General features: G+C 52.3%; 1 protein-coding gene across 1 annotated transcript in view; it reads left to right on the top strand.

Annotated features, from left to right (window-relative positions):
• LOC132379743 (collagen alpha-1(XVII) chain-like) overlaps positions 1 to 10,980 on the top strand; it is a 71,413-nt gene extending 60,433 nt beyond the window's left edge. Inside the window, exons 43-54 of the mRNA XM_059948027.1 lie at positions 274 to 405; positions 781 to 873; positions 1,766 to 1,873; positions 2,352 to 2,456; positions 3,748 to 3,900; positions 4,661 to 4,762; positions 5,181 to 5,309; positions 5,540 to 5,659; positions 8,082 to 8,177; positions 8,521 to 8,634; positions 9,266 to 9,400; positions 10,791 to 10,980. Coding sequence (XP_059804010.1) covers positions 274 to 405; positions 781 to 873; positions 1,766 to 1,873; positions 2,352 to 2,456; positions 3,748 to 3,900; positions 4,661 to 4,762; positions 5,181 to 5,309; positions 5,540 to 5,659; positions 8,082 to 8,177; positions 8,521 to 8,634; positions 9,266 to 9,400; positions 10,791 to 10,951 — 1,448 coding nt within the window. The 3' untranslated portion in view covers positions 10,952 to 10,980. The remainder of the gene's footprint in view (positions 1 to 273; positions 406 to 780; positions 874 to 1,765; positions 1,874 to 2,351; positions 2,457 to 3,747; positions 3,901 to 4,660; positions 4,763 to 5,180; positions 5,310 to 5,539; positions 5,660 to 8,081; positions 8,178 to 8,520; positions 8,635 to 9,265; positions 9,401 to 10,790) is intronic.
• Positions 10,981 to 10,985: the final 5 nt, after the last annotated feature.

Genomic DNA, 10,985 nt, shown 5'->3' on the forward strand with positions numbered 1-10,985 from the left:
GGGGTGGGATGTTGATGTTGGAGACTGGGTACATTACCTGGTGTGGCAGGAGCACAGAGAGGGTACAATGACCGGGAGCTCTGTGTCCATGGTGGGGTGCTGTGTTGGGGAAGTTGTGTTCCTGAGATATTATGTTGGGTGTGTGTGTTGGGGGTTGTTGATGGGTGGGTACATTACCCTGAGTCACAGGACTGTCCGCGTGCTGGGGGAAGGTTGGGCAGTTGGGGGAAGCAGGTTTCCCAGGAATTCTCACTGTTCTGATTCCCATTTCAGCTGACGGTGTCTGGAATTCCTTGTCTGGCCCACCTGGACCACCAGGGCCACAGGGGCCAAAGGGTGAGCAGGGTACAGTGGGGCAACACCAGTACTCGGAGATTGCCAGCCACCTCATCGGCTACATTCGGGGTAAGTAAATGCTCCCGACGCCTCACCCTGAACCAAGCCCTGACCCCAATCTCAGCTCTCATGGTCCCTAATTTTGGGCCTGATCCCCGAATATGGTAGCCCGTGCAGTCAGGTCTTGTGGTGCTGAGCTGGACGCCTGGTGCTGCTGGGGTCTGGGGAGATCTGCAGTCAGCATTGGGGATTAAGGTCTGGTTGTGGCCAGATGTCAGGGACCACGGGTCAGGGGTCAGGATCCTGGGGTTTGGGTGGAACTGATGGTCATCTTCAAGGGTTGTAGTGGGGTCAGGGTCCAGAGGTCTGAGGGTCAGGGGTCAGCAAGGTCAAGATCCGTGTGTCCTGTGGGTCCACATTTGCAGGTGTTTCTCTCTATTCCAGATTCGGGTCTCGGTGTGGGACATCGAGGGCCTCCAGGACCCCCTGGACCCCCAGGGAGACTCTCCAGCGCTGACCTGATCACCTACCTGCAAAGTAAGTCTGAAGCGGCTGGAAATGTACTCCATGGTCTGAGCCCCGTCAGCCACAAGGCAGAAAGGAGCAACAGTCAGAACAGAGACCCAGGGTCAGCACTGAACTTATCCTGACACCAAACACTCCACACACTGTCCAGAGCAAGCCTCGCCTTGTGTCTGGCCCTGTCACTGTCTGTGATGGGTCGGTGTGGAGGGAGCCTCACCCTGTGTCTGGCCCTGTCACTGTGTGTGATGGGACAGTGTGGAGGGAGCCTCACCCTGTGTCCGGCCCTGTCACTGTGTGTGATGGGACAGTGTGGAGGGAGCCTCACCCTGTGTCCGGTCCTGTCAGTGTGTGATGAGACAGTGTGGAGGGAGCCTCACCCTGTGTCTGGCCCTGTCAGTGTGTGATGGGTCGGTGTGGAGGGAGCCTCACCCTGTGTCCGGCCCTGTCAGTGTGTGATGGGACAGTGTGGAGGGAGCCTCACCCTGTGTCCGGCCCTGTCAGTGTGTGATGGGACAGTGTGGAGGGAGCCTCACCCTGTGTCTGGCCCTGTCAGTGTGTGATGGGACAGTGTGGAGGGAGCCTCACCCTGTGTCTGGCCCTGTCAGTGTGTGATGGGACAGTGTAGAGGGAGCTTCACTCTGTATCTGACCCTGGGGGTGTGTGATGAGAGTGTGGAGGGAGCCTCACCCTGTGTCCAGCCCTGTCACTGTGTGTGATGAGACAGTGTGGAAGGAGCCTCACCCTGTGTCTGGCCCTGTCAGTGTGTGATGGGACAGTGTAGAGGGAGCTTCACTCTGTATCTGACCCTGGGGGTGTGTGATGTGGTGGTAGGGGCTGGGGGTCTCTCTGTGACAAGCTGTATACCAGGACCTGGGATTCACTGATCTCCTCTCCGCATCCACAGGGACGGAAGTTCAGCAATACCTGCGAGGACTCCTGGGTCCTTCTGGCCCACAAGGAGACTGGGTCAGTCATGTCGAGCTGGAGGCTTACGTCACGGATTTCAGCAGAAGTAACGTCCGCTTTGGCTGGGGGTTGTGGGGGAGGTGTGAGTGTGTCATGTGCGGTGCTGAGGAATGCAGTGGACATTTGGATATTGGATTGTGTGTGTGTGTGTGTGTGTGTGTGTGTGTGTGTGTGTGTGTGTGTGTGTGTGTGTGTGTGTGTGTGTGTGTGTGTGTGTGTGTGTGTGTGTGTTGAAGGGATGAGCTGTCAACCAATCCTGTGGTGCCTCTATCCCAGCTGGGGGGGGGGCGGTGGGAGGTGGTGGTCAGTGAACAGAGGCAGCCGATGCCCCTCCAGCCAGATCATCCCTCTTGCTGGCTCTGTGTCGGCTGGTCTGTGAAAGCTCAACTCCTGGGCTCTCCAGGTCCAGTTCTCTGGTCACATCTTGACTGGAACCCTCTGCCCACTATTCCCTTCCCATCTCACTCTCCGGCTCCTCCTCTGGACCCTCCCCACCTGTCTCACTGTGCTCCCTCTTGTTGCAGGTTGGTCGGCCGGATCAGGACGCCCAGGACCTCCAGGACCTCCTGGACCTCAAGGACCACCAGGGTCTCTGTCCTCAACCAGGGATCTCGCAGTCTTGCTGCAGGGTGAGTCCTCCAGGAATCGGGCAGGGGAGGGGTCTCGTAGAGGTGAGCTAAGGGAGGAGTCTAGGATCAGGGGTGAAGTGGGGTGCTGAGCTAGGGGACAGGGGAAGATGTAGATCAGGGTGCGACTGGTCGTCCATCCATGACCTGACTTCCTTTCTCCCCCCACCCCCCCACCGAGGCTGACCGCCATGATCCAGTGATTAACCAGACAGGTTGGATGGGCAGAGTGGCCACTCAGTACTCTGACCCACAGTGAGACGTCACTGGTCTCCGACAGTCACATCAGCTCAGTTGGTCTGGTTGGTCCATCCAAACCTCTCCCGAAAGAACACCCATTTCTCCCCACCTCCCGCTCCCCCTCCCACCCCAGCTGTGTTTGAGAGTGTGGGGTTACAGTGGATGAGGCTAGGTTATACAGAGAGCCTCTGCCCCAGAGACTAGACAACGCCACAGCTGTCTGTCCTCTCTCACAGACCCTGCCCTACCGTGCCTACCAATGCAAGCCAGGGTCTCTGAACGCCTCCAACCCATATGCTCAAACCCCTCTCCATCTGTCCCATCATCAGATCTACCCCATCTCCATCTGCCCTGTCACTAGATTTAACCCCTCTCCTTTTAGCCTATCACCAGACCTACCCCCTCTCTCCCACCCCGCACATAGCTGTTATTCCTGAGGGACCGGACTCCACATTCTCCCCACTGTCGAGACCAGAGTTTCTCCTACATTCCCCACAGAGACGTCAGTAAGTACTTCGATATAACATCCCTGTCTGTCTCCCTCACACAGCATCACCTTACCTGATGAGCCCCTCTGGGAGGTTACAGTCTTATTGAAGTTGGTATTGGTTCATTATTGTCCCACAGACCAAGGGCAATGAGAAGCTTTTGTTTCTTTCATTCAATAAGAATGAAAGGAAACGAGAATTCAGAAACTAATATTAGAGCAAAAGAGAGTGCAGAGCTAATAAGGTTCAAGGGTCATGAGAGGTCAACAGTTCATCTGCAGTGTACGAGAGAGCTATTCAAGACTGAAGAGATCGAAGCCGTCCTTGAACCTGATGGTGTGCAATTCAGAGTTCTATAGCTTCTGCCCAGACGGGAGAAGGTGGATGCGGACTGCTTCACTGAGGCAGTGATAGGTATAGACGGAGTCAGTGGAAGGGAGGTGGTTTGTGTGACAGGCTGGGCTGTGTCTGCAACTCCCTACGATGCCCCATCTGTCCAGAGCAGAGCCCCTTGTCTCTCGTAAATGCTCTTTGAACGCCCCAGTGATTTCTGGTTCTCTCTGCAGATGAAAGCGTTCGGAGATATTTGGTGGGACCTCCTGGGCCACCAGGTCCACAGGGTCCGCCCGGGAGCCCAGGTTACACAGGGCGGGAGAGAGTCAGAGACACACGGCTGGATTACAGAGACATTGCCCACCGGCTGCAGGACTACCTGAGGAGTGAGTGTGTGACCGCTACAGACGGTCAGCGGCGGCATATCCATCCACACAGACCACCCCTAGGCTGGGCTGAGGGACCCTGGGTAACCCACCACCTCCTCATTGAGCACGGGATGGATTTGGAGAGGGGTGAGGCCAGAGGTAGAGGGTGGAGAAGGGGCAGGGTGTGGACTAGAACCCCAGGATTGACAACGTGGCTGAAGGCCTCAGTGGAGAGTGAAGGTAGGTAGGCAGCAGTCCGGGGGAGGGCTGGGAATGTGGAGGTGGGCAGGGATAGAGTTGGGATCATGGTGAAGCCAAGCTTCTGCTGAATTTGGGAAACAAAGGACCTCACAAGGAGCAGAGGGGACCCATTACTGCCCCTTGTCAAGAATCCCTGTCCAGGAGGACCACCATGGAGTGGGAGCTGAGGGGCAGACGGTGGGGGTATAATCACTGGCTTGTGGAATGGTTTGTGGGTGGGATCCTGATGTGTAGATGGTCCTTTGGGGTGGGGGAGACCCCCGAGTGTGAATGGCACGATTTCCACAGCCAGGAGCCAGAATCAGGAAGCCGGGAACTGGGAATGGGGAAGGGAAGGTGGAATCAGCGATCAGGGAAGAGGAGTTGGGCTGGTATTGGGAAGAGGGGTTCAGGGAGACGGGATCAGGAGTGGGGAAGGGAGGCTGTGCAGTGGGTATGGTGCACACATGCCAGCCCTGTGATCACTTAGCGCTGCTGGGTTTGTGGTTTCACTGCCTCTCCCTCTCTCCTCTGCCAGGTTCTGGTACAGTCCTCCAGGTACAGGGACCCCCAGGACCTCCAGGAGCCCCAGGAACACCAGGTTCCATGTCCAGCGCTGAGCTGTTGGCTCTGCTACAGAGTGAGTATTGGCACCCCAATGTCCGTCCCAACACTAGTGTCTGTACCCTGGGAACACCCCCAAGTCACGGCATCCTGTTGGCAGGATGTTCCAGCTTTGGGGGAGCAGAGATACCAGTGATGGGACACCTGACCGCAGAGACGGGGAACTCCAGGGATACCCACACTCCCCTGGGACCCCCACCTCCACCTTGTCTTGGACACCCTGGCAGAGTCCGTGAACTCAGCATCTTCATCCCCAGAGATGGTGAACCATCCACATCCAGGGACCATTGGCCTCCCCAGGTGATGTGTGGGGTGCGGTGGGGAGCCTGGGATGTCTTGACCAGAAGTGGAGGGATGGTGTAGGAAGGGAGGAGGAGGGAATTAACGCCTGGGACATTCCAGCATCACTGTATAACCTGTTCCTTTGCCTTTAGGTCCTCAAATCCGTGGGATCACTGGTCAACCAGGACCACCTGGACCGCGAGGTTTACCAGGCCCTGCCGGACCGCCCGGACTTGGTGGAGGGAACCTCCGTGTTGAAGATGTTGTCACCTACATTCAGAGTAACTTGACCTCCTGCATGTTCAGAAAACGCTTTCCGTGGCTTGCGTTATATTGCGTGGTGTGCTGGGGTGACCGTGCGTCTGGGGGCACAGTGAAACCCTGGGTTTGACCCAGCCTGGACTCTGGTGGGCTGAGAGAGCCTGGTAACCCTTCCCTGGTGTCAAACTCTCCCTGGCTGGGACCAGTTCCCAGGCTCACCCCAGTTTCTAACCTCTGTGTTTGTGTCCAGATTCAGGTTACAGTGTCAGAGGCCCCCAGGGACCTCCCGGGCCTCCTGGACCCCCAGGGGGTGGTTTCAATTCCCAGGACCGGCAGCAACTCAAGAATGAGATTATTAATTATTTCACAAGTAAGTACTGTGATAAACTGTTCAGTTTTATGTGCTGATAACTGAAGCCCCCTGCCTGCGAAGGAAGCTTTGTGTTCCCATTGGGGTCTGGTGTGATAGTAGGGGGTGCACCTGGAGAAAGGTTGACACTCTGTGTCGGACTGAGGCCGAGGACGTTCCTGGTTGACAGCTGGAAAACTGTTCAGAATCCGATCTACTGTACCCTGGGCTCCCGTTTTCCTCGTGAGCCCTCTGAGGCTGATTCAGGTTCATTTATCCTGTACATTGAAACAATGCTTCATGGGATTAACAGCCAACAAAACCCAGGGATGTGCTGGGGTCAAGGCTACAAGACCAGCACTAAATGTGGCATTTTGTGGCCACATTTTTGTGCTCTGGGCAGTGACCCCTGTAATGAAGAAATAAAGTGGAACACCAAAGGTGTTGTTGTCATGACTTGAGAGAACCCTGGTGAATGAATCGACCCATTCCACTTCTCAAATGCCGTTCAACACGCTGACTTCTTTCACCCTTTTGTCCTTGTTCCAAATTCCAGCAACTTCTGTCCATTTGGCCCCTCTCCCCCACCGCACCATCAGTAAGATCACGGCTGACCTTTTACCCCTGGGCCACTTCCCTGCGCCGTCCAGAGATCTGTCCATCTCGGTGCTGATCTTGCTGGCGACCATATTTCCACTGCTGCCTGGGGTAGTGATTCCCACCACTCTCCCTCTCTGGAGGGGTTCCTTCCCACCACAGTCACCCCAAGCAGGTGGGGTGGCTCTCGGCAGCTGGAGCATTTCAGACCGTGGCCTCATTTCCTTTGCTGGACACTCAGCTCTGCTGCCTTGTGTTTGTCAGCCCTAGTTGTAGAAGGATTTCAATATCCCGAGTCTACTCCCATGACTCCTTGCCTGGGACACTGTCATGCACACTCTGGGCTACTTCCACAGTGTGTGGTTCAGTATTACCGCAGGGGTAATGTCAAAATCAAACAAAGACAAAGTAAATTTATTATCAAAGTACGGATATATCTTTACACTACTGTGTGATTTTCATGCGGCACCCCAGGAAAACAAAGAAATATAATAGAATTTATGTAGATGGTTAAGTAGGTAGATAATTACACTGAGAAGGTTCAGGACACTGATGGCTGAGAAGTAATAACTGTCCCTGAACCTGGTGCTGTGGGATTTAAAGCTCCGATACCTCCTGCTTAATGGCAGTAGTGAGAAGAGAGTGTGGCTTGAGTGCTGAGGGCTGTTGATAATGGATGCTGCTTTCTTGTGGCAGTGCACCACGTAGATGGGCCGAACAGTGCATCAAGGTGCTGTAGAGATTGTACAGACTTCTCCAGCCTTACAACCCGTCGCTCTCTGCACAGTGCAGGGGTGATGCTGTTTAATGTTACTTGTGTGCCTGTCCAATGTAATGTATTCTCTTCACTGATTCTAACGATGAGAGTGCCAGTGCCCCTGTGCTCCGCACTCCCTCTGTGCACAGCTGGTAATCCAGCCTCTCTCTGGATGTGGGGGCAGAAGGATGGGTTGGCAAGTTTGCAGACGACACAAAGGTTGGTGGTGTTGTGGATAGTGTAGAGGATTGTTGAAGATTGCAGAGAGACATTGATAGGATGCAGAAGTGGGCTGAGAAGTGGCAGATGGAGTTCAACCCAGAGAAGTGTGAGGTGGTACACTTTGGAAGGACAAACGCCAAGGCAGAGTACAAAGTAGATGGCAGGATATTTGGTAGCATGGAGGAGCAGAGGAATCTGGGGTACATGTCCACAGATCCCTGAAAGTTGCCATAGGGTAGTGAAGAAAGCTTATGGGGTTTTAGCTTTCATAAGTCGAGGGACAGAGTTTAAGAGTTGCGAGGTAATGATGCAGCTCTGTAAAACTCTAGTTAGGCCACACTTGAAGTACTGTGTCTAGTTCTGGTCACCTCACTATAGGAAGGATGTGGAAGCATTGGAAAGGGTACAGAGGAGATTTACCAAGATGCTGCCTGGTTTAGAGAGTATGCATTATGATCAGAGATTAAGGGAGCTAGAGCTTTACTCTTTGGAGAGAAGGAGGATGAGAGAAGTGATAGAGGTATACAAGATATTAAGAGGAATAGATAGAGTGGACAGCCAGTGCCTCTTCCCCAGGGTACCACTGCTCAATACAAAAGGACATGGCTTTATGGTAAGGGGTGGGAAGTTCAAGGGGTATATTAGGGGAAGGTTTTTTACTCAGCGTGGTTGGTGCGTGGAATGCACTGCCTGAGTCTGTGCTGGAGGCAGATACACTAGTGAAATTTAAGAGACTACTAGACAGGTATATGGAGGAATTTAAGGTGAGGGGATATATGGGAGGCAGGGTTTAAGGGTCAGCACAACATTGTGGGCCGAAGGGCCTGTACAGTGCTGTATTATTCTATGTTTTATGTTCTCCTACAGGTGACCGGATGAGGCCGTACATCATGGGCCCCCCAGGACCCCCAGGTCGTGTTGTATACTCTGAACTGGCCCCACGACTTATCCAGTACATGCGAGGTAAGTCATCGGCGAAGAGGCAACTCGAGTTTATTAAAGATTAACTTTATTTGTTACATATACGTAGAACATTCAAAGACATGGTGAAATGCATCATTTGTGTCGATAACCGACATTTTCTGAGGACATCCCACAGGTGTTGCCATGCTTCCAGCATAGCATGCCCATAAGTTACTAACCCTAACCAGTACCTCTTTGGAATGTGGGACGAATCCCACCCAGTTGCAGGGAGAACACACAAACTCTTTACAGACAGTATTGGGAATTGAGCCCCAGCTACACTGTTGATATTTCCATCAAAATCAGAGCACGTTGACCTCAAACGAGCCTCTTGCTTTTCCAGACAATGGGCTGATTGATTCCCGTGTCATCGCTGGTGGGGGTTCAGGGCGTAATGGATACCTGTGGCGAGAGCGAACTTATGGAAATGGCACAGACTTCGAGAACTACTTGAGAGGTAGGACAATTGTCGTAGGGTGGGGAGAGGCTGGGATGAGGGCAAGTGGTGGGAGGGGGAGACTTGAAAGGTGGGTCAGGAGGGGGTGTCATTGTGGGATGAAGAGTTTGGAATGAAGGGTTCATGAAGTTGCTGAGTTCGAACATTAATTGCCCTTCAAACTCAAACATGAAATAACTTTTGGTGAAGGAAAGCTGGGCAGTTTAGGTCTTTACTCACTGTGTTTGGAAGAATGAGATGTGATATTATATAAGCACACAGTTCTGAGGAGGACTGACAGAATGGATACTGAAAGGGTGATTCCCCTGGAGGGGTAGCTAGACCCAGTGTCCAGATGGAACTCCCACCTCAGAGATGTCAAGGGAGGTGGAACACTGGAATTCTCTGCCGGAGATCCGTGGAGTTGCTGAAAGTATTCAGGGTGGAGGCTGACTGATCTCTGAAACTAGAGTACTGTACATTGAGGGGGAATGGAGAGAGTGACAAAGGTGGGTCATCTGTGATCACATTACTTGGGTGGGGCAGCCTCAAGAGCCTATTCTTGCTCTGGTTTTGTGTATCTTTATTCCAGTACTTATTCTGCTAATCACTACATTATCCAGTAACTGGTTCCCACGTTGTCCTCTTGTAGATAATAGTTGGACTAGTCACGCATCCCACACTTCGTCCCGAAGCTCGGGTGCACCTGGGGTAGCCAACTGGCTTCAGTTCGATTGGGAGAAAGTGTTCAACGGGAACAAGACAGCGTATGAGGAATTCCTGAGAGGTGAGAACGGTTGTGTAATTGGAGTTTGCAGTTCAGTTCTGGTGTCCTCTGTAAGGAGTCTCAGTATGTCCTCCCCTTCACTATAGGAAGGATGTGGAAGCATTGGAAAAGGTACAGAGGAGATTTACCAGGATGCTGCCTGGTTTAGAGAGTATGCATTATGATCAGAGATTAAGGGAGCTAGGGCTTTACTCTTTGGAGAGGAGGATGAAAGGAGACATGATAGAGGTATACAAGATACTAAGAGGAATAAATAGAGTGGACAGCCAGCGTCTCTTCCCCAGGGCATCACCGCTCAATACAAGAGGACATGGCTTTAAGGTAAGGGGCGGGAAGTTCAAGGGGGATATTAGAGGAAAGTTTTTTACTCAGAGAGTGGTTGGTGCGTGGAATGCACCGCCTGAGTCAATGGTGGAGGCAGATACATTAGTGAAATTTAAGAGTCTACCAGACAGGTATATGGAGGAATTTAAGGTGGGGGGTTATATGAGAGGCAGGGTTTAAGGGTTGGCACAATATTGTGGGCCGAAGGGCCTGTACTGTGCTGTACTATTCTATGTTCTATGAATGTGTGGGTTTTCTCTGGGTCCCCCGGTTTCCTCCCCACAGTCCAAAGACATACCAGGGTTATCAGTGATTGTAATTTGTCCCAAGATTAGGTTAGGGCCAAATCGTGGTTGCTGGGCAGAGCAGCTCAAAGGGCTTATTTCACATGGCACCTGAAAAGTAATTAATTATTGTCATTTCCAGTACACAAGTGTAAAGGAGAACAAAATAATTGTTACTCCAGATCTGATGCAGCACAGAAAAAAACTCACATGATAAAGAACACAGTAATAATACTAACAGAATAAATATAAATCCATAAGATGGCTTATATACATACGTTGATTGGATGTATGTCCATAAGGTGACGCTAGGCACAGGAGTGTATGTACATAAAGTGACCTTGACAGGAAGTGATAAAGTAGTGATGGTTGGGAGTGTGGAGAGGTGAATTAGTGGGTGGAGGTGTTGATGAGCCTTACTGCTTGTGGAAAATATCTGTGTTTGGGTCTGGTGGTCCTGGTGTGGGTATTTCATCACCTTTCCCTGATGGGAGTGGAACAAACCATCCAGGAACAGGCAGGGTAGATTGTTACTGGCCCTCTTCCGGCACCTTTCTGTATCCATGTCCCTTATTCAGGTAGGCTGGTGCCAGTGACGTGTTGGGCAGTTTTGACTACCCGTTCAATCCAGGTGAAGTTGGAAATACAACAAAATGAAAGCTGACTTAGTGTTCACCTTGTACCCCGGGGGGGGGGGGGGGAATGGGGGGAATCACCCTCTGCAGCAGTGTGAGAGTGAAATGTTTATCACTGTTACTGATTCCAACATTGTTCTCCTATAGACTACGGCTGGATAGTGCAGGCATCCCACGGCTCAGGGGCATCCGATCGCAGACAGTTCGATTGGGAGAAACTGTTCAACGGGAACAGGACAGCGTATGAGGAATTCCTGAGAGGTGAGAGCTGTTGTGTAAAATTCTCGGTCACTGCAGGGGATTTATAGGCGTGGTACAGGGTCTCAGACAGAACCTCATGAA

This window comes from Hypanus sabinus, chromosome 22 (genome assembly GCF_030144855.1).
Source record: "Hypanus sabinus isolate sHypSab1 chromosome 22, sHypSab1.hap1, whole genome shotgun sequence".
In the NCBI taxonomy this organism is placed as follows: domain Eukaryota; kingdom Metazoa; phylum Chordata; class Chondrichthyes; order Myliobatiformes; family Dasyatidae; genus Hypanus; species Hypanus sabinus.